General features: G+C 33.2%; 1 protein-coding gene across 6 annotated transcripts in view; it reads right to left on the bottom strand.

Annotated features, from left to right (window-relative positions):
- Positions 1-24,837, bottom strand: part of WRN (WRN RecQ like helicase) — a 116,287-nt gene that overhangs the window by 28,030 nt on the left and 63,420 nt on the right. For 3 of the 6 annotated variants that reach the window (XM_074329689.2, XM_088793482.1, XM_088793484.1), the window contains 10 exons: positions 20,960-21,147; positions 19,216-19,390; positions 15,575-15,756; positions 13,222-13,323; positions 12,841-12,933; positions 8,667-8,808; positions 2,685-2,855; positions 2,510-2,607; positions 1,628-1,703; positions 736-812 (listed from right to left, as the gene is read on the bottom strand). In XM_074329689.2, coding sequence (XP_074185790.2) covers positions 736-812; positions 1,628-1,703; positions 2,510-2,607; positions 2,685-2,855; positions 8,667-8,808; positions 12,841-12,933; positions 13,222-13,323; positions 15,575-15,756; positions 19,216-19,390; positions 20,960-21,147 — 1,304 coding nt within the window. The remainder of the gene's footprint in view (positions 1-735; positions 813-1,627; positions 1,704-2,509; positions 2,608-2,684; positions 2,856-8,666; positions 8,809-12,840; positions 12,934-13,221; positions 13,324-15,574; positions 15,757-19,215; positions 19,391-20,959; positions 21,148-24,837) is intronic. The other 3 variants (XM_074329690.2, XM_088793483.1, XM_088793480.1) reach the window with 2 other exon arrangements.

Here is a 24,837-nt window from a genome sequence, read left to right as displayed (position 1 = left end):
GCACATTAATTTACTCCCCTCTGATATGTACGTAAACATAGTCTATTTTAATCTGCATATAGGCCCTCGGGAGTTTTTCAAATTCTCCATCTTCAGCCCTTCTGTCATTCTGTACATTCTCCACACTTTTATTAAGTCAGCAAGTCAAATATTAAAATTTAAAGTACAATAGGTACATTACCTTTATTTTCTACCAACTCTAATACCTACCATTTTATGTTGCCATAGAATCTTGTTTTTAAAAAGTGGAATGAGAATATATATTTCATACAAATAAAATTAATTAGTATTTAGATGCTAGAGGTTGACAAATATAGATTTGGACAAATATAGATTTGAAAGTCAGCTCTGCTATTACCTGTATGCTTTTGAATAAATTAGTTGACTTCTTAACTGTTGGTATCTTCAACTATAAAATGGGGATAAATAATAGTAGCTAACACATAGGTTGTTGTAAGAATTAAATGAGATATCACATATAAAAAAAATGCTTAGCACTTAGCATAGAGCTTGGCAAACAATAATACCCAAGAAGTATTAGCCAGTAAATTAGTATTAGTACCATCATTTTACAGGTCTGCTCTAATAACTATAACGTTGTAGGCTTATGCTTTAACTTTAACTTCCTTATGCAAGTGAAATGGCCCAACACCTCACAGGCTTTTCTCTTTAGGAAAGAAAGAAAAATAGTGTTGATAAAGTAAGTATAGAAAAGAAAAATTTTGAACTCCGTACCTTTTTTTAGGAATGTTAGTCCCAGAATAAATTTTATCATGTGTTTTGTAGGAATACATCTTCGCCAAGTTAAACTGCTTTTAAACATAGAGAGGTTCATTTTAAAAAATTAGAAGTTTCAAAAAGCTTTTAAATATGAAGAAAATAAGACACAACATCTATAATGACAACTTTTCCTCTGACAACCAATTCATCAGATAAATCACCTGAAAATAACCTCTAGAATTATTAACTTCTAAGGTTCTAAAAATAGTTAGAAATGCAACATAATGTCCCATTCCTCCCAAATCTATAGAAAATTTATCATCAAAATAATTATTTGAGACATAGCAAGAGCCCAAGTTACAAAAATGATTCAATTACATTCTGCATACTTTAAAAAAACAGAGCAAGTTCACCAGAAGCATTTTTATCTATTAACCGTGTTCTAACTAGCTGAAATCTGCTTGCAGGTAAGTATTTAATTTGTAAAAGGTCCAAAAACAAAGCAAGAAAGTGTGTGTGTGTGTGTGTGTGTGTGCGCACGTGCACATGTGTAACTTTAATGAGAACATTTAGGAATCAGGGTCATTTTTCTATCAACTGTAAGTATCAAAATATGTAAAAACAAAACAAAACAAAAATCTGCAAGCCAAATGAGTTATAAAATAGACTTAAAAGAATCAAAATAAGTTACTTTGTCAAATACTTCTCCCTATTCTATTAACCCAGAAATTACATTCCACACACTTTATTCTATTCATTATCACTTCTTTTTCAAAATTTTACACTTTGTTATACATGGCATGCTCCTCTTTAATTGGAAGGAAATTAAAATATAAAATTTTTAAATAAGGGTTGCATCAATAAAAAAATGAAACAAATAAGAACCACCTCTTCAATAAAAACCAACCTTCTTCTCTGCAGTTAATTCAAGTGGTACTTGATTAGAGGAATGCTGTCCAGTGCCCGAAGACAAAGTTTTAGAACTGAAAAATAATAAAATTAAATTATTATAAATGTTAAAATGTAATTATCTAATACATCATACCTCCACTCTTAGGAAGGCAGATGTAATTATATTACTCTTAGAACTGATGATTTTTAAAATGTTTGTTTTTCAGAAAAAGCTCTGAAAGAGCTTTCAAAGCCCTTTAAACTTTAAGTTTAAAAGAAAAACTGATTATATGTATGCACAACATAATAATTGTAGTCAACAATACTGTATTATAACTTTAAAGTTGCTAACACTAGATCTTAATTGTTCTCAACACAAAAAAGAATAATTATGTGACCTTATAAAGGTGTTAGCTAAAGCTACTGTAGTAATCATCTTATTGCAACCTATAAATATATCAACCAACGTGTTGTACACTTCATACTTACACAATGCTATATCAATCATATATCAATTTATTAAAAAACTGATAAATGATTGATAGCATGTAAAGATATAAAAAGCAGGTAACAAGTGTATTTCCTTCCCACCTTCTACATATAAAAAGAAAATATAGTATATAGATTCTTCCACATTGATCTCAATGCTTCTTCTTTAATCAATGGGAAAGCAGCTTTCTAAATACTATACTCAGCTATTTTCTGTCGACCAAGAAAAGTGTTCTATAATTTATCTTTCTCCCACTGACCTATATCCCAAACTGACTAAAAAAGATATGCAAAAACAGTATCTTTACCCATTTTACCTTGTGGTACCTGTAAATTGAATATAATTTGAATCATTTAAACAACAAAAAACCCAGAAGTTACAACAAAAAAAGAAAACAGAAAAATGAACCTTGGTAGAAGAAACTTTCTTGGACACAACTCTTCATTAGCTTGAAGGATAAGTCTCGGAGGAGATCCTGTATTGGCTTTATAAAGCCAATTTCTACCCTATTGAACGCAAGAAGAAGCTTTTAATGCACAGTGAGAAAAATTGTATCGAACAGGTAGACTTCTACATCACATACCTTTTTTGTAAGTTGGCAAATTTTTACAAATTTGCTACGCCCAGGAGACTCTACCAAGAATCCCTCATTCATGAGGTGATGAGACAAGGCCTTCCACCAATTCTCTGTTTGATCCTTGCCAGTGCCAAAAAGGCTGTGACTGCGATATTTATCTGGAAGACGCTGTGAATTCTGAAATTAGAAATACAATCAATATCTAAAAATGCTTATTTAATTAAACAGGAAGTAAACCACAAAACTGTCTATGGAGTCTTTGGATTTAACACCAAATTTCAGCTTTAAAAACCTACAAAATTTCTATACCCATCCTCCCTGCTCTGAATACTTAAGTCACAAATAAATATGTAATCAAAATAGTGCTCCTGTTGTTTTTTTAAAATAATGGCAGAAAATGTCACATATAATTCACATTGCATTTCCCCATGTATAGGTCTGGATATGTTTGGACTATTTCACTTTTAGTATTTAGACCTTGTATGAACACACATTACTGTTTGAAAACAGTGATCATAATTACAGCTCTGGACTAAGAAGCACGGGTGTTAAAAGGCAGTGTGACCCAACAGCTAGTAACCAGGGAGCGCAGTGCAATCACTCGGTTTCCACCACGTGGCTGTCATTACTGTGCTTTTTGTTCATGATTCACTGACAAGTTCACTTACTGTGTTTCCCCAAAAATAAGACCTACCCCAAAAATAAGCCCCAGTTCTGAGCTCAGCCAGACGGACTCATTTAGTACGTTATGACAATGTTCCAGAAGAAGATGACATGACAGTAATTGAATAAATGTAGATTTTGTACATGAAAAAGAATAAGACATCCCCTGAAAATAAGCCCTACTGGAGCAAAAATTAATATAAGACTAGTTCTTATTTTCAGGGAAACACGGTAATCATTTCTGATTTAGCTGCTTCACTCAGCTACACCAGGAAAAGCGGGTATGTGCTAAAGAGCTGCTGCTTTTGAAATATTTTTCCCTAAGTGAAGAGAATATTCCAATGGGAGAGACTCTTTGTAGCCATCGAGTTCTAGAAACACTGGGGAAGCTAGTCTGTCACATGCAATTCTCTTGTTCTCTAACAGAGATGACTCTCCCCACCTTCACTCTTCATAAAGTACCTTTCCATTCACTTTGCCCTCTAACTACCGCTTTCATTCATCCTACACAAGCAAATACTACTTTCAAATGCATATCGTGGTATATATAGGGCTTTATGGAAAATTGCTCTTATCCAATGTATATGTGGTGAATATGGCAGATTGTAATTCAGGGGTCATTGTAACCTTCATTCACTGTAACATCTACCAGAGAAGTTACAAACACGATTTCTCAAACTCCCTTTCAGCTAGGGTTCTGAATATAATTTAACTTCCACTAGCCAGAGGCATTTACGTGACATCTATGAGCAGGAAATGAGGCAAGGCTGCTCTTCTGCTATTTTTGCAGCTGCATTTGTGGAGGCACTTGCTTTTTACAAGAAAGTGTTAACAAAGAATCCAGCACACAACTACTACCTTAGCTTCCCAAGTGTCAAAAAGCATCCATCTTATACATACAGATTATAGCAAGCTCAGGGTGGTCCCCAGAGCATGCAAAAGTAGAACCTTCCTGATCGTTACAGCTCCCTATTGGGTGCAGTTCAGGGTCAGGCACTGTACTGGCTGCTTCCTCATTGACAGATAGCCTCTCGATCACAGAAGAGGCAGCAGCTCTTGTGGTGGACGATTTCTCAATATAATCTTACAGACAATACGATAAAGCTATAAATACTTAGTAATATTAAGTACCTTTATGTTTAAATTACTTAGAGTGATTATGAGCTTTCTAATATAAACACTGGATTTTAGGTTATATTCATGTTTCAAAAACATTCAATCCTTGACTATGTCAAGAGGTTACTGTATTCTAAAGATTTCAATATAACATGCAGTCTAAAATTTTTGAAACAGGCACCGCCTGTCATTCAACATTTTTACATTTCATCTATACTCTAATGTAGGTTTAACAATCAATGCATGTAAAAATCCAGGGGTCAAAATCAAACGTATTTATACGGTGAGTTTCAGCAGATATAACTCAGGCACAGTAAGAGTCTCATGAATGCATTGGTTTGTTCAACAGATGAGAATGTTATAGTTACAACCTTATTATTTTGGAATGTTAAAAATGTGAATACAACTGAAATAGCCTAAACGAAGCTGATCCCTCACACAAAGGCAAACGAGGCTGAAATAAGATTAGACTGGGATAAATTCCCATCAGAGACACATGAGGGCCTACATACTGAGCTTAAAACGTGAGCTTCCAGTAAGTTTAGTTAACCAAACATGTAACATGCATTCGATTAAATCTTATAAATAAAAATAGAACTCTTTTTATTAAAATAGCTAAGTAATAAGCTTTCGTGTCATGATTTTAGTTACAAAAGTTTTATTAGAACAAGATTTACAGAAATTGAAACACCCACCTTATTCTTAATAATCCCTACCTATGTAACTGACTTACATCATATAATTTCAGAGCTGGAAGGAATGCTGGAACTCTTGATCTACTTAGTCATTTTTTACTCATATTGGGAACAAATAATCAGGGGCTCAAAGATGTTAAATGGTAGACTAAGGTCCTAGAGCTAGGACTAGAACACAGGCTTCCACACTACTGGTTCTAATCTTTTATTCCTATTCCATACACGCATGTGCATGCACGTGCACACTCGTACACACACATACTAATATACATATACATACGTACATGTACACATATACATTTACATATACCTTGAATGTGGTTAGTACAGCAAGACTACCTGAGTTCAAGTCCTAGCTGTGACACTTACCAGCTTTTTGACTTTGGGCAAATTACTTATCTGTGCTTCTATTTCCTTGGCTGCACAAGAATAATTATAGTTTCTATCTCTCAGGGACGTTGTGAAGATTGAGTAACCAAGACAGGGCCTGGTCAACAGCATTGACTTAGTTTTTATTAGCTAACAGCTGATCCTTTAACTGAACCTGAATTTCCTAATCCTAAAGGAAAAATCATGACGTGGTATTTAGTTAGTTTTCCCTGGAATACTCGTAACGGCACACTGCATCTGCTAGGGCATAACTTTGTAGTAGAAGATGCTTCTGCTTGCAAACTAACACCAAAGGTATTAAGTTGCCTATCTAGTACTTACTAGCAATCTGGACACTAAACATTATTCCTCTAGCCTTTCCTTTCATAAGCAGAAAAAAGTGAAGTGAGTGAACACATTTACTAGTATGAAGCTAGTAAAATAAGGGGCACCAAACTGGTATATCAAGGAATATGGAAACTTAAAAATTGATGGATAAGTGTTAGAATAAAGACAGCTGACTGGCTAGAGCACACAACTCAAAGTATCACTTTTTGATAAAAGCAAAATCTTTGTACCACTATCTGACTGACAGAGAAAACAAACAAATTTGCCACTTCTCTGATTAGCTTCTTGATTCCCCACAAAACAGTATAGTGCCCTATACAAAAATATATGTTTAACAACTAGTGGGAAAGAAATTATAAACAGTAATACAAAATTTTAAATCCCAATGTTCTTAGAGTACAAAACAAACCCATAGTTGCTATTCATATTTTTATTAATTTTTTTTCCGTTTATTTTTTTCCCAGTTCCTACAGGCCAAAGAAGCTCACAGCTGCCACTTCAGGGCTTTAAAACGTCATTTCTGGAGCTGTAATTCTATGTACATAATGAAACCAAAAACAAAGTACCAATTTTTATCTCTAGGAATACAATTCAATCAGACAAAATAGCTTATACTGAAAATTAAGCATCAGACAGTTTAAAAATTATAAAGGGTGATTAAAACTACCAATAATTTTCTGATGGCTGCCTACAGTCAAAGCATCTTGTATCAAAAGTGTTATCTAATTCTGCCACCATCATAAGGTTTACCCCTTTTATAATGTGATCAGGAAAGAGGTTTAACTTAATCTCCTGGTAATGCAAATTACTGATAGTGCTTCTATTTTCTGATCTATAATATTAAGATAACTGCACATCTTATCACTTATTCACACAGGGTGTTTGAAGATATTTATGTAGTAAGCTGTTTAGACACTAAAACAAAGTTCCTTAGGCAACATTTCTACTATTTAATTTCTAACTAAACTTGTGCTTTTAAAAACAGTTTTAAACTCCATTCACAAATACCTGAATGGGCTGCATAATCATTTATACTATTTAGAAAAGTCTTGTGTAAGGAAGGAAAATCATGTGCTGCTGAAATTATATTTGTTGTATATATGTACAAATATTCTCTTTAAATAAACTCCAAGAGTTCCCAGTTTAAGATATTTATCATCTTACTGATCAAAATTATCTACAAAGACATTAATTTTGCCTAAATTAGTTAAGGTGGACAATTTACTAAATGCCCAAGGGAAATACACTTATAATTTTTAAAACAATATCCCAGTAGATAACAAGATCATTGATATGGAGGGTGAAAAAACTGCTTTATTTTCACTCTAGTTAATGTCTACAAATTTTTGCCAAGTGGTACTTTTTTAAAAAGTTTTACACCTTTACCTAGCAAGGGTAGTATAAAATTTCACAAAGAAAAAACTTATTAATTTGAGGACTCCCAGAAGAGACAGCCAGTGTAAGTGGTCTGACTTGGTTTTCAAATAATAGGTGAAATCTGATCCCTCTTGCGACCAGTTCAAATTTGTCTAGGAGCCCACTTACACTTATTTGTTGATACTGGATACCACTGGATTATAGCAAATTAAAACAAGAATAATTTTTCTAAATTATACATTCAGCTGGCATACACAGGTCTTGAAGATGACAGAGATAGAAGAAATTTTCAGAGATACCATTATATTTAACCTATCCCTTCAACTTAAATCCTTTTTATTAAAAAAAAAAAAACTCACAGCAGCTAAAATCAAATTCCTTAATCAACACGAGGATTAAATTTCTAATCAAATGTGGTGTGATTTAAAAACAAATTTTGAACTCCATTCAGACTCTAAAAACATCATGACCCGAAAAGTTAACATTTTCAACATATTTCATTAAAAATATTTATAACTGACTAATTGAATATGTCCCTTCCTAAGCAAAATAAAAACTCAGAAAATATTCACACAAAGCATTCATGTATTCGACAAATAAATGCTTACTGAAATTATGTTTTTTAAATGCTACATACAAGTGAGAATTTTAATCTCTACTTTAAGTACATTTTTAGTCAATATACATATTTGCAAAGGATTCTATCACACTTCTGATTTATTCAGCTAATATTAATATACAATACTTATCTTTGCTTTACAGACTTCTACATCAGGAATAAAATTATATAAACAAAAGAACTACAGAAAAAGCTCTTTAACTGTAAGGGTCATGACTTATTCATATTCACCTGCTATTGTTAGCATAATGTTGGCACACTGAAAAAAAAAAGTAGCTGAATTGACTATTCATTGGTAAAGCAAAAAACAAAAATAAAAAACTTCCTTGTAATTTTCAATGCTTCTGATGAGAAACAGAATAGGAGAAAAAAATATACTGCCAAATATTGTTTCCACAAATAATCACTGAAATTAAAGTTTTGTTCAAAGAATGTACTACTTTCCAGGGCACCAAACGATACAATTTTGTTCTAACTTGTCCCTTGACATAATAAAGGTTAACTTTTCTTAATTATCCTAAGAAAAAACAGTCTAGGGATTCACCCAACTGCCAGGTAATAAACTTGCTTCCACACTGAGGTTCAGAGCTGAATGTCAGCTTGAAACATGAAATCAGTGGTAGACGTGATACACACAGGTCAGAAGTAATGAATACAGTGCCTAACTATAACTTAACATGACTCTCTGTGCTTCTAATAATTCTTCTAAAGCCAAAGCTACAACTGTAATACAGCAAACCTCTGAAGAAAAGTGTAATAGGAGTGAAAAAAACTATGGAGGTGATTCACAGATATACTTACAGAACCTCGGAGAAATAAAATTGAAACCCCAATTCCAAACATTCCTTGGAACACGTTCACAGCAGATAATAGCTGGAATGCTTGTGGACCAAAGTCCTGTGACATATCATCTGAGTCATCAATGGAAAAGCAATGATTCAATCTAAATAAAAACAGTATGTTAGAAAGCTTAGCCAAAGCATATACCTTCAGAAATAAAAAGATTTAATGTAATAATTAGCCAAGTAAAAAATATCTCAAATGTGCCAACTGCTTCAGAAGCTACAGAAAAGTTCATTACAGTCAAGTGCATATGAAGTATGTAAAACATGAAATATAAACTATAATGTAGCACCACACGTACGTTACGCTGATGGTTCTCAACTCCAGTGCCCTAGAACCCAAGTTTCACAGGAGGTACCTCGACCATAATAGACAGAAGAAGAGGAGGAAGTTTAAGCAGAGAGCCGAAGTACAGCTCGGAGAGCTCGACTGATTATATAAATATTAGACTTGTGTGTTAAGTTTGGAAGAACTTAACTTGGAAGGAAAAGTTGCCAAAACACATTTTTAACTTAAAAACAAATCTCTCATGCAATAAATTGTTAAACTGTAATGACTGTACAATATGACACAAAGATTATAAATTATAATCTGTTATAAACTGTTCACTTAAGTCCTTTTTAGAAGTTAAATTCCTAAACTATCCTTCAGGTAGATTTGAAATTATCATTAATACAAATGAGAATTCTTTAAAGCGGGTTGAGAACAAAAGGACTCCTTAGAGAAAATCAACTAATGCAATTCAACTACCTAATTCAACTGCTTTCTTTATTTCCACAAAGTACTCTATGCTACATCTTATAAGCTTTAATGTATATTATTGGAATTACCACTAAGTTTTTAAAATGTTTTAATTTCCAATCTGATTTTTTTTCTTTGATTCATGAGCTATTTAAAAGTGTTATTTTTAATATCCAGACGAGTGAGAATTTGTTTATCCTTTTATTTACTTCTAATTCAACTGCATTCTAGAGAAAATGTGATGTGTTTGATTCCAACACACTGAAAACGTTTGAGACATGCTGCAATCTAGCACAGGGGTCAGAAAACTTTTTTATAAAGGGCCAGATAATAAATAATTTAGGTTTTGTGGGAGATATAGTCTCTGTCTGTGTCACAACTACTCAGCCTGACCCTGAAACAAGAGCTATAGATACTATAATATATAAACAAAAGGGCACGGCTGTGTTCTAAGAAAACTTGATTGACAAAAACAAGCAAGTTTGGTTCATGTGCCATAGTTTGCCGATCACTGCTCTAATAATAGTCAATTTTTATAAATATTCCACGTATATGTAAGAAGTGTAGTCTCTAATTCAGTCCTTCCCAACCAGTGTGCTACAAACAATTTATAGGTGTGCTGAAAGGTTAATCACTTCACACATTAAGGTTCTGTACAGAATCTAGATTCAACTAGCCTTGTGTGCTATACAGATATCATCATTAACTTTGTGGGCAGGAAGTAAAAGTGTTTCAGATACATTGCTCTAATTGTTTGGTACAGGGTTCTACATAAGACATGTCTGATAAATCAGACTTGTTACTGTGTTAACCAAATTTTCAATAGCTTACTAATTTTTTGATTGCTAAAAATTTATATCAAACTGTTCTACTTTGATCATGGATGTGTTGATTTCTTCCAGCTGTCCTGTCAATTTGTACTTTTGTAACTTTTCTTTTTTTCCTTCGATGCATAGAACAAGTTTGTCCTCTTGGTGAGGACAGACTACATGAGAACATTCCATCCTTAATAGTACTTCTTGTGTCTAATAGTAACACAGTTACCACACCTAGGTATACGATTAATTCAACTAGGTATACCATTTGTTTTCACTTTATTTTTTCAATTAATATGTAGTGAAACTGATTGTGGTCTGTGTGAGTGTGTGCGTGTGTGTGTGTATGTAAAGTTTTACAAATTTAAACACATCCATGGATTCACATGCATAGACTCATCTAACCAGCCCCACAATCAGCTACCACCACCACAACCAGGACACACAACAAATCCATCACTGCAAAATACTTCCTTGTACTATTCCTTTGTAATCATACTCTCTCCCTTCCCTCGAACCTCTGGAAACCATTGAGTTTTTTCTTCATCCCTACAGTACAGTCTTATGTTTGAGAGAATATCATATAAATGGAAACATACTGTAGAAATGGCATTATTTCTTCTTGTAAATGTTTGGTATAATTTGCCGTTAAAATCATTTGGGCTAAGGAATTTTATATTCAGAGGTTTTTAACAAGGATCCCATTTCTTTAACAGTTGTAGGACTATTCAGGTTATCTATTTCAATGTGGGTGAGTTTTGTTAGCTTGAGGTTCTCAAGGAATAGCTCTATTTCATCTAAATTACTGAATGTACATACACTGTTATTCATAGTGTTTCCTTATTATCCTTTTAATGTCTGATGGAATTCCTTTGAAATTCCTTTTACTCCTGATACTGGAAATCTGTGTCCTCTCTTTATTTTCTTGTTAGAAGTTTCCATCAATTTTATTGACCTTTTCAATGAATGAGCTTTTGAGTTCATTGTTTTTCTCTACTGTTTTTCTATTTTCTATTTCATTGTTTTATGTTCTTATCTTTATTACTTCCTTCCTTCTGCTTCCTTTTAGCTTACTTTGCTCTTATTTGCTTCTTAAGGTGAAAGCTTAATTACTGACTTGAAACTTTTTTCTGTTATAAGTGTTTAATGCTCTAAATTTCTCTTTCAGCATTGCTTTCCTGCCTCCCATACATTTTATATTTTCATTTCATTCAATTCAAAATATTTTCTGATTTACCCTGAGAATCCCTCTTTGACTCATGGGTTATTTAGTAGTCTGTTATCTTTCTGTTACTAATTTCTAGTTTCATTCCATTACAGTCAGAAAACATACTGTGTGTGAATACTACTCTTTTAAATTTAAGTTTTGTTTTATGACCCAGAATATGGTCTATGTTTGTGAATGTTCTCTCTGCATCTGCTGCTGTTGGGTACAATGTTCTGCAAAAGTTAATTACGTAGATCCCGTTTGTTGACACTTCTGTTTATCCTTCTTACTGATTTTCTATCTACTAGTTCTATTACTTACTGAAAGAAGATGAAATTACCAACTGAAATTACCAACTGTAATTATGAATTTCTCTATTTCTCCTTTCAATTCTGTCAGTTCTTTTGTAAAATATACGCACACTTGGGATTACGTATTCTTAGATATGACAGTTAACTTTATGTGTCAACTGGGCTTGGCTATGGGGCTCAATTGTTTGGTCGATCACACTAATCTAGATGTTGCTATAAAGGTATTTTGTAGATGGGATTAATATTTACAATCAGTTGCTTTAAGAAAATTATCCTTGATAATGTGATTGAGTCTCATCCAATCCAATGAAGGCCTTAAAGAGCAAAGACTGAGGTTTGCTGGAAAGCAAGGAATTATAACTTAAGACTATTAACATAGAAATCCTGCCCAATTTTCCAGCCTGCCAGTTTACCCTACAGATTTCAGGCTTGCCAAATCCCACAACTGCATGAACCAATTCCCTAAAATCAATATCTCTATCTCTTTATCCCAGTGTCTCCGTCCGTCTGTCTGTCTGTCTGTCTCTCCCCACCTCTTTGTCTCTTTCTCTCTGTGTATACATATGTGTGTGATACACTGGTAGACTGACCCTTTTTTATCATGTAATGTCTTTCTTTATCTCTGGTAATATTCTTTCTCCAAAGTCTCTATTGTCTGATGTTAAAATAACAACGCCAGCTTTCTTTTGATCAGTGTTTTCATGGTATTCGTTTTTATCTTTTTATTTTTAACCTACGTATATAATTATACCTATACGGATTTCTTATGGACAGCATATAATTGGATCATATTTTTAAACCAGTTCTAACAATGGTGTTTTAGACCTATTATATTTAATGCAACTACTGATATGTCTAGATTTAGGTCTACCATTTTATTGGTTTGTGTATTTACGAAGCAAAATAATATTGTCTGTTTTGTCATCTATTACATATGTAAGTTCATTATTTTGTTTAAAAAACACAATACATATCATTCAACAAAAACTGATTAAAAACTATTTGCAAAGGAAGAGAAACAAAGACTTTTAGAATGTCCATCTAGGAGAAATCTTTACCTGGACTTGCAATTATCACAGCATTTTTCAGTTCCCATAATACCCAAGGAGGCTTTCCGTAGTTGTTTGTCTTCAAAATGAGACAAGATGATTCTACCCAAGAGAAAATTTAAAATTAAATAAAAGAACAAAAACATATATGTTAAATTCATTGCTGAAAATAATGAGGTGAAATCATCATTAATTGACTCACCTGGGACCTCATTATTTGGCTTCAGCTTACTGAGGCAAAAAGAATGCTGCCTTAAAAATTCAGTACATATGTAACACCAACAAAATATTGTTTCTAAATACTCATAATTATTTTGCAAAACTTCTTTCTTAAAAGAGCACCATCCATAAATCCATGTTATTAATTGATATAAAATAAATAATACATACTGTCGTCTGCAACTGCTGGAATAAAGATATTTTTCCATATTTGCCTCCATCTTTAATTTGTATAATCGAAACTTTTCATTTTTTATCTCACTAAGGCGGTACCTGTCAATTAAAAACATCATAGGAATACATAAATCACTTAGCGCTTTTGTTACTTTTTTACTTTCTGTTTATTTTTCATAACCTATAACAATCACACCCCTATGAAGATAGATAACATTTCTATCATCCCAGGGAGTTTTCATGTCCCTTCCCAGTGAATGTCCCCACAAGAGGCAAGCATTTTTCTAGTTTTTAATGAAAATTATTTTTGAAAGAATTCTACTTAGATCCTCTCTCTACACTGAGACTTTGCCAATGGTGTGGCTTCTGCAACCAGAAATATATAATTACATATTGACAGTGATGACTAGTCAAGTTTCTTCTCAGTCAGAGGATTCTAACATAGGAGAGACTCTACACACTTTGTGAATTAGTCATCTTCACAGTTGAGAACCAGCATCTCCGTGTATTCTAAAACTTTTTAGTTTTTTTCTAAGAGGTTTGTCACAAGGTTGATAAGATGTGTCCTCAATCCTTGTTAAATTCTTTTTTATCCTAATTAACCCTAGTTTTATTTCCTTTAGGATGGACGCAAAGATCAACCTGTCTATACTAAAGACTCAAGCATGGGTCTTCTGGCACCATTATTTGATTACTAATCACTGTTACTTCCTGTTAAATCTTAATGAGAAAAACCATTTAAAATATCTTTTGAGACCCAGGAAAACAGGAACTATCTCCATTGATGAACCTGAAAAGCCACAATATAAAACTCAGGCTGTTAATCCTTCAACACCTTTAGCATAAGGCACAAATAAATAAGAACTGGTAGGAATCAATGTTTGACATAATCCCAAATGTAACAGTAGCATGGAGAGTTGTGTTCTATCCCAATTATTTTAAATCAGTTTATAAAAAATTTTATATAGACACTAGTGTCAAAAGGAAAACAATTGTTCTGTTTAAGATGATTTTATTGACTCTATGTTAAGAAACAGAAACTACTGACTAGTCTTAAAAGGAAGAGCTTAAAATTTATAGCAAACATTTTTACCTAATTAATCCTTGATCTTCTTTCAGATCTCAACTTACCCTATCACTTCCTGAAGGATGACTTACCTGACCTTTGCAACATGGTAAACTCACACCCATTATATATTCACTGCTCATTGCACCTTCCCTTCAGAGCACTTAACACAATTGTAATTTTACACATATTAGCATGATCCCTTTTTAAAAACCTTCAGATTGGAATTTTCAAACACAAAATTAGAATGGTAGAATGAACCCTATGTATCCATAGTTGTATGCTTATGTGACCAAGATCTGCCATTCCCATTGTACTGTAGACACTCTGAAAACAGGTACCACATCCGCTTTTATTTATCATTGTATCCCCAGCATAAAGCGTAGCGCTCGGAACATAGTGGGCACTAAAAAAACAAACAAACAAAAACCTGTATTGGATAGGCACTCTCATCCTTTTAACAAAATGGGCTAACATGTCCATTCAAGAGCTCAATTTATCTAGCTATATGGAGGTGCATTTTGAAAATACTTCAACTTGGCAGGCCCATCAGTTACAACATACAAGTTTTTATCCTGAGTTTTTCCCTCTATGGATAAGGGAATCAGTTGCTAAATGCTGCCCTTAAAATTTTTGCAAGGTGAAGTTTTCCCTTCCAATATAAATCTCACAGAATTTAAGTGCCAACAAAATGCCTGTTTAGTATTTAAATAGAATGGTTTTCCTGTATTTAAACACTGAACACTTAATATTTCTTTCATGATAGTCAATCAGTACAGTGCAGCATGATTATTCAAGGACTGGCATGCTCTCATAAAACTGACAAAGGAAACAAATGGTAAAGACAGCCAAACAAGGATAGACAAAAGTCATTTGGAATAAGCACCATTATAGCATGGGATGAAAAAACACAGTAACAAAATCAATGGCATCTGAAGTAACTGTGGCTGAAGACATATCAAAACTTGAGAGGACCTGAGGAGGAAAAAAAAAAGCTCATCGATGCACAATATTACAAAAATATTACATAGGATCTATGTTATATTCCCAGGATAGTCCTGATTTAGTTAATTCTTCATACTAAATTAAGCATAACTGAAATAGGTCACCTCCTCTGGGTGGCAGCACTCATCACAAATGTTCTTAGATGTCCTCAGTATTGTTTTGGTTTTAAATGCACTTATACACATTACTTGAAATTCTGGATGCTGCCTCAAATACTTTCAAAGCTTATATGACAAGAAAAAAGAAATCTGCAAGGGTGAAAGCAATAAATGTTTTTACCTATTTAAGTTAATGTCTGCTGGAGCCCAGAGTACGTGACAAGAACTTTGAAGTCCATCACGGCCGGCTCTCCCAATCTCCTGGTAATATGATTCCATTTCCTTAGGAGCACCATAATGAATGACTTTGCGAATGTCAGCTTTATTAATGCCCATTCCAAAAGCTATGGTAGCTATGACACACTGAGAATAAATAACAACATGGTTTGACAAAACACTGAGCAGAACTCAAATTCTACATTTTCACCTTTTATTTCTCAAGATTTTTATTGCAATATCACAGGTGCCAAAAAAAGTACACATTTTACGAGATGTTATCTATGTATTACTTTTTGAAGTTGAATTGAATTGTGGTAGCAATGCACAGTATGATGTTTGCTCAAAAGATGGCATTAATCAAATGAATGCTAGCATCACTCGTGGTATTACAAATTTAATAGTTTTTTCCTTTCTTTAATACCTTTTTATGGCACCCTCTGTATAACTAACATACAATATTATATGAGTTTCAGGTATACACCATAGTTATTCAACATTTATATACCTAAAAAAGTGACCATGATAAGTCCAGCAACCATCTGACACTGTACCATGCTATCACAATAATACTGACTACATCCCCTATGCTGTACATTACATCCCCATCACTTGTTTTATACCTGGAAATTGGAACAATTTTGACCTTCTAATAAGAATAGTTAGTTCATTAACTAAAGTCTCTGGCATGAAACTGAATTCAATGTAATTTCAACCAATCACTTGTAGATTGAAAATACCGAACAAATCAGAGGAAGTATTATAATGGTGAGAGAAAAATAAGTACAGGAATAAAAATATATTAAGAAAAAGCTTAGAGTGAATAAGACTAGGCAATTTTCCTATATTTAAGAGTGAATAAGCAACATAAGTCAAATTTTATTTTTTAATGTTATTTCTTATTCAATTCTTCCTGCTTCACTGAGATATAATTGACATATAATATTGTATAAGTTCAAGATGTATAATGCGATGATTTGATATATACACATATTGTGAAATGACTAACACAATAAGGTTATTTAACACATCCATCACCTCAGTTACCATTGGGGGGTGTGTGTGTGTGTGTGTGTGTGTGTGTGGGTGTGTGTGTGTGTGTGGTGAGAATTTAATTTTCATCATATGATACTCTTCTTAGATGAAACCAACCTATTCTCCCAGGTATAAATAAAGATATTTTATCATGTAATTCATAACCTAATTCCAGAAACGGAAAGAATTCAAACCACCTCAAAAAGGCAAATAAAATACAAAAGAACATAAAACTAAAAGTCAAGATTAAAAATAAGAATCAATGGTCACAAACTAAAAATACAAACCTACATCCAAAGGTGCTTAGATTTGTTTATGAATAATTGGAAAGAAAAAAGAATTTTTTCTGAAACTGTAAAATAGAAAATACTACAATTCTAACACTCAATCCAAGACATTAAGAGCTAGGGAGGTGAGCTAGGGAGATCAGCTCTGCTTTTAGGCTCATAGTAAAGTATAAATCAACTGTAGAAAGACAGGAAAGTAAATATCTAGAATTCTGTACATATATATATATATATAATGTTCAGTAGGCACTACATAAATAAATAAATGGCAAGTAATATCAAAAGCACCAGACCATTCTATATACACGACGAAATGTATTTTCATCACCCTGAGAACTCTCAATTCAAATATAACACTTCTAAACTCTTTATAGTGGCAAACGAGGAGTACATTACACCAGCCAGTTGTAAGACACAGCAGAACCCCTGATGCCAGCCTACGGTGACATAATCAATGTTAATTTATTAATTTTCATAATGTTGATGAAAATTTGTGACACCTGTATATAGCAGCATATACCTATATATATACCTTCCAGATATTAGGTATGATTAGTGATCACTGTGAGGTTTTTAAAGCCATATTTCAAAGCATTAATATTTCAGTGAAGCTATGTATTGGCAGGAAAACCAGATACTTCCAACAAAGTCTCCCATCACAACATAATACAGGTAGTTTGTACTCTCCTGTCTTTGGGAGATGTTTCTACCTAAATGAGTAATAAGCAGTACACAATAATAGAAGAAATCCTGTTCAGTTAACAGCTTGAACATCGATTGTTAAGATTCAGTAAGCAGCAGCTAATAAATTTGATCTGATAATTTTCAAGCTCCTAAGAAAAACAGAATAAAAATATAAGCATTTAAGAATATGTAACATCTCTATCTGGCAGCTGTGATACCTGTTCCTATCTTTGGAAAGAAGAGGAAGAAAGAGAACAGATGCTTTCATGCAGGTATGCATTACAGCATGTCAAGGCATAGTGAATTTTACAGACAGTACATACAAACCAGACCTGAGGCAAGTTGTTTGAACAATGTTGGTTTGGGGTGGTTAACAACTACATATAATAGGGAGGGCTATATAGAGAGGAAATGGATGACCCATTGGAAGAAAAATGCACCGCAGAAGTGCATTTCTACTGGAGAGGAGGGCTGGTCCACAAGCTTATAGTGACACAGTGTGGATATGACGTGGACCGTGAAGTTGTTGACTGAAACCTACTAAGGTGGCTTAACCTTAAATCTCCCCACATCTTCTGTATGATACCCACTGAACCAGGTTCGAATCATTACAGACTGGAATTATTTCATGATTTCAATCACTATAGGAATCTCAGCTACAGCATTTCATAGTACCTTCAATACCCTTCCTTTCTTCAGTTTTTCTCCTTTTCTCCTACTTAGTGCTACCAATCTAATGCTTCTAAAATATTATTATCATGTGCAAAAACACAGAATAGTCTGTTGTGATGGTTTTCAAACTCCATTCTAGGCACTCTGAGGATTATGAAAGACACCCACAGATGTCTTAGAAATAGGGAGACTCTTGGACCCCTTTCTCCCTCACATCAACTTCAACAAGAATTATTCTACTTCAATCTGTGTTACCTATTAGATAAAATTTCATTTAAATAAAAAATACTAAGGCTGAAAGTAGTCTGAAAAAAATCACTCCAATCCCAGCCTGTCTCTTTGCAAGTTTCACAGGCATCTATAATATAACCTGGCCAACCAACTTTCCTATGATCTCCAACAGTTCCCCCTGCCTTTCTTTATACCTTCCCATTGAGCCATTTTTACTCCATACTCCCTTTCTCTGCAACTCTCCCAACTTATTCACAATTTCCTGAACCCAGTATGCACTCTCATATCACAGTGCTTTGCACATGCTAGTTTCTTCCTGGAATTCTAGAACCATTCCTTTTCCCTCTTTACCTGCTGGCCTTGCATACATGACAAACTTCTGTTTGTTTGTCAGACTACGCAAATTGCTTCTTCCTGGATGGACCATCCCCATTACACAACCGACCTTAACAGATAGCGTTCCCTCCTCTGTGCACCTCAGCACTGTGTACAGGCTGCTATTTATATAAGTCTGTAATAGTTTGTTCATGTATCTATCCCCCACATTATATATGAGTCCTTCCTTCAGAGGAACTATTTTATGCTCAATAAAATATTCAATAAAAACCAGGTATTCAATAAAAATCTGGTAAATAAATATTAGTGATACATCTGTTCCCACTATGGGGAAGAGAGTAATGATGACCAATCTTCACACCTGAATTTCATCTCTCATGAACCTATGATGAACCTCTTTTCTTGAGTTAATATTCATGCCCGCATGGTATGTTCCACAGGCTAACGCCAGTTTCCTAAGTTCAGCTGTAACTTGTTCTGTCATTTTTCTGGAAGGACAATAGATGATAGTCGGACCTTCAAATTCCCAGACAGAACTAAAGAAAAAGAAAAACATAATAACAAATATATATATATATGTATATATGTGTAAATATATATGCTTCAGACCTCTTTAAGTTTTATCTTATTTAATTTTCCATTCCTTTTTAAAATTTTAATGTAATTTCATTTAATTTTCATTTTAGTAAATGACTAAAAAATGAGAAAGCACATAGAAAACAATGATATATTTAGCTACGTGAAAATCTAAAACATTATGGCAAGTCAAATGTGGAAATGGATTATGTTAAACACCAAACACCTTTGATTCAATTTTTGTTCAAATTAAAGTTAAAACCAGAGACAAGTTTATTTATTTAAGCAGAAGCCTTGATAAAAACTTATAAACTATTGGAAATGCAATTTCCATATGTTTACATAAGATAGCAAAGTGAACAATACTAGCATAAAGAGAGGCTGTCACAATGTCACATACACAAAAAAGTAAACACTTTCAAAAAGGAGAGTGTTATTAGGAGAAAATGCCATTGAGATTGAGAATAATATCCACTGAAAAGGATCAAACATAAAGAGAGTAGATAATGATCTGATTGTGGGGATTCTAGCCTAGATTAAACAGCCTCCTTCAAGAGAATGATTTCCCTTTAGAATGGAAGGGAAATGAAGTATAAGCACTAACTTTAGAGAGATCTCTAGAATAGCCAGAACACTCAGAATATATTCATTACATTCTTGTCTTATAGTGAATATAGGCCAATCAAGACAATAGCAAATTCTACAACTTAAATTTATCCTAAAGGTCTCTAAGAGTTATACCTAAGTTTCCTTAACCTAACACTGATCTTCTTTGCTTTTTATCCTTTTATGAAAAGGAAAACACTAATGATGCTCTTTAAGATTTTTTAATATTTGCCTAGATTATTTTATGCTTGTAGTTGTAAGACAAACATTATCTCCATGTATTGTGACCTAAAAACACATGTCATAACATGAAAATTAGAAGCTTTTCACTGAGGAGACAGATCAGGGAACAAGGCCCCGCAAAGCTCTCAGCACACATATGAAATGCTGTCAAATGAAATAAACAGGAAGATGTACTCGTGATGGTTTCTTCAGGAAAACAAAAATAACATGTAGTTTACTGAGCAGTTATAAGGATTAAACTAGATTGCTTACATAAAGTGCCTAGGACAGTCCTTGGCACAGGACATGGACTCATAGAGTGTTTATTACTAAGATGACTTTGAAAATTTCCCTAATACTCAACTGAGTCATATAATTAGTGAACTAGATAAAATTCATATAAAAATTCATCTGTTTTTATTGTTTTCTTGTCAATTAAGAGTGTATGTCCTGTTCAGGCAACAGTATGACATATAAAAATATTAAAAGAATTAGTTTCTGACTTCAAACATAGACTTTTTCCTCAGTCACTGTCTTGATTATATAACACCACACTTGACTTGAACCAATGCTAAGTAAAATTTGAAGTTTGTTAAATACAAATTAGAAGGAAAGAATAAAAATAAAAAAATAAAATGAAATATTTTTTTTTTGAAAATAAGGAAGTAGTTACCAAAATTTATCAACCATGAAATCCTCACCTTTCCTTTTGGACAAGAAATTGCTTCAGATCCTCAAGGATGTTTCCTGTTTTTCGCCCAACTTCTAAATACAAGTTTGGTCGATCAAAACTAGTACAGGTAATCTGAGGGTCCTTGAGGTTTAAGCAACGTATAATGTCTTCCCGGATTGAAGAACTTGCAGTAGCAGTGAGTGCAACTATTGGAACCTGAATGAAGTATAATAGATTTTTTTAAAAGGAGAGAGCGCTCATTAACTCCCAACAATTTTACCACCTTCTTACAAAGAGACTGGGAGACAATTATAGGAGAAACCGTTTTTAAAATACAATTTTAAAAATCGTTCCTTTTTAAAGAAGGAAAATAGAGAACTTCCTACTTACGTGTTTCTCAGCCTCTGAATATTTACTTTTTTTAAATCAAAAATCATTTAAATAATATACTAAATTCATTAGATTTATAAATGTAATTTCCTTGTCTTATTAAATTAAGACTACTTATTAGCTATCTACCACTCCATTTATGATATTCATAATAGTACTAGTAAAAGTGGGGGTATTGCTGTGCCTTATTTTTGATTACTCTATAATTCACAAATTATAAACCCTTTCATTCCCTGAAAATCTAACTATACAAAGCAATGGTTCTTTTTTTGTTTCCCATTTTAAATATATTGGTTTATGGCTTCTCAGATCTAGAAGCAAAGCTCTCAACGACCAGAATAACCTCTCTGCAGTTTTACTAAGTTAATCATGGCATACTATAAATAAGAAAAATGCATAAAATGAGACATCTATGATTAATTGATTTCTTGAGCAACCGAGTCATGTTCTATTTTCAGTCTAGCACAGACTTCTTGACTGGATTAGCAGCCAAAGCAGGGAGCACAGTTCGTACCAGGAAAAACATGAGTATGTAATCTTTCAGAAATTCTAAAGTAAGATAACATCATACCTACCATGAAACTATATTTAACATTTTTGTTTCTGTTATCATGGGAGTTATACTCAACAATGCTAGTAGTTCATAATCAGAAAAAATGGACTAAGTCTTAGAGTTGTTCCTAAATCATTAACTGTTCTATACCCAAGAATACAACTTTCTTAAAATATTCTTTTTGGCCCATTACAAACACAGTAAACAATATCCTGATAAAATAGCTCTTCAGATACATTGCAATTATCTCAAAAATCAGCTTAAGCAATTCTCTTGTATGTAAGTGAAAATTTATGTGCAATTTGTAAAAAAGCATTATAGAACTTGAAAAACAATTTAACTGCTTTACAAAAAAAACTATAAACTACTTTACAATAAATATAGCTTTACTGAATTAAAAATTATCTCACAGCTCATGTAAAAAGTATCAGTTAACTTTGGGAGTATCAAAACAAACGTGACCAAGTAATTGGTATTTTTTTCTCTAACCTTAAATTCTGTGAAATTATTTAAAACGGTAACTCCAAAATTAACTTCATTGATTTCTGGGCTTACGATCGGACCATTCTCTGTATTTAGCAAGTGCCTACCTAAGAACTTACAGATGAATAGGCCAATTTACAAAGAAGTTATTTTGCTAATCAAGCATACACACACACACACACACACACACACACACACACGCAATGAAAACATCTATATCTATATCAAACATAAAGCTGAAAAGAAGAGAATTTGTACACTAGAATTTCTTAGGACATGCACAATCTCACCCTCACAACAAAGAATTTTCATCAATTTAAGTGCTTTATTCAATTTATAAATGCACTAATAAAATACTTCTCGTTTAACTGCACATGCAGATAAAGGAAGAACTTTTCAGGACAGAAACTGTAAGATGTTTTACTTTGTTTCTAAGCAATATAATATATGAGTGGTGGGCAATATATTTATGAAAATAAGGAAATAAGCATGAAACATGACGCTTCTTAAAGAAGTTAATAGAAAAATCAGGCAAAATAGCAGCACAATGGTAAAAAAAATCTGGCTTAGAATCAGTTGCCTGAGTTCAAATCTTGCCTGTGCCACTAACTAGATACGAGATTTTGAGCTGTTTATTTAACTCTCCAAACTTTGGTTTGCTCATCTATAAAATAGCTACAATAACAGCCACAATCTCATAATGTTAATGAGATAAAACATATTAATGTGCTTAAAATAACGCATGGTACACAACAAACACTCAAAAAGTGTCAGCTACTACTGATACTGTTATCACAATAATTGAAAAGACTTCTATACAAGAACTCGAGACATGGGCACTATTCCCAGATTTGCCACTGAACTCGGCAAGGGCTAAATTCTCCAGGCCTCAGTTTTTCACCAAATTATGAGACAGGGAGAGTCTCATGATATTAGACTCTCTAACAAAAAATTCCCATTTTGCCACTAGAAACTCTCTAGTCATATGACCTGCTAACAGTGAAAAATCACTATAAATTCAGTCTTTTGTCTCAAACATTCTAGAAAGTCAGTTAAGAATGTTGCTTCCACAACTAGAATGTAGAATAATAGAATATATTAAACTTAAAGGAACAATAGTCTTTATTTTCACTACAAAAATGGACTGAATCTTTTCTCTTAGAAGCTTGTGATGCTTTATGAAATTTAAAATGTATAAACTAGAGTGAACCTTAAAAATAACATATAGGCTAATTAAAAGAAAGGTGACCACACATCCTGGTTTCCTGGGACACTCCCAGTTTATGCTGTCATGACAGCATAATTATTAATAGCTTACACCCTTTAATTGTCAAAAGTGAACTGATTTGGACAATAAATTATACTGCCACCTAGTTATATCAAGATCTTAACACCTGAAACTCTTATTCTTTAGGTTGGCAAGTCTTGGTTTCTTTGGTTAATTAAGTGCCAGGTTTTGTTAAAACAAGCAACAAAATGTAAATTAATCTTCTGACTATAAATTTAGGAATTATCTAAGTCACATATTTCAATGGAAGAGCAACTACAGTTTCAGAGAATTAGAACTGTTCCATCTGCTTCTAAATTTGGGTCATGTTGCTAATTCTAACTCTGTAATCCATAATATCATACTTCATTCATTCAGTCATTCATTCCAAATAGTTACTGTCTGCTATGCAATGATATTTGTGAAAGGACTGGGGAATAGAAAGAACCAACATGTCTGATGGATCTCACAGTTCCGCTTATTTGAAATTTATAGAATTTTAAGACTGACATAAAGCTTTTTACTTGGCTGCTCTTTCCTGAGACTCACTTTGTCTGATTCTCTCTAAATTGGAATCTTTGTGCCAACTGGTTTAGTGATTTCTTTGCAGTTTTTGAACATACTGAAAATAATGTGGTGTGAAGGACTGCAGGTTTACACCAGTTGTCCCATGCAATTGCAATTGGAAGGAAGAAAAAACAAAAAAATCACTGAGAACAGTAAGGAAAATGAGAGCTCCTCAACCACCAGGTGGCATTTCTCACCACTTAGCTAATAAGGAGGATTCATGAAAACACTAGGGGAAAAGGTTTTCTCAGCCTTTACTTGACGAACACTCTATGCTATAATATATTGAATCATTCCAAGAAATGAAAATGATCCAATGGAGTCCACAGACAGACATAATAAAAGACTTAAAATTCAACACTGAAAAGTTTTTAAGAACTGCATGGAATATTTAAAACATTTCTAACATAATCCTTCTAGAATCAAAGGCCTAAGAAAGGAATACAGAAAGCAATCTTCCTAGTTTCCAAAAACTTACTTTAAACCATTCTAAATTAATAGAAAGCATTACTGGAAGTCTTCAAGGTACAATGAGCCTAGTGACTTTTACCATATAAACATCTTCTTTCTCTATTACATGTACTATTAATACAATTAATCTTTCTATATTATTCATATTTTTCCACATACCATTTATTGTTTGGTA

The sequence above is a fragment of the Rhinolophus sinicus genome, chromosome 16 (genome assembly GCF_057876585.1).
Source record: "Rhinolophus sinicus isolate RSI-liver-muscle chromosome 16, RSI-T2T, whole genome shotgun sequence".
In the NCBI taxonomy this organism is placed as follows: domain Eukaryota; kingdom Metazoa; phylum Chordata; class Mammalia; order Chiroptera; family Rhinolophidae; genus Rhinolophus; species Rhinolophus sinicus.
Note: the sequence above shows the minus strand (reverse complement) of the source record. Positions and strands in the feature narration are given on the sequence as shown.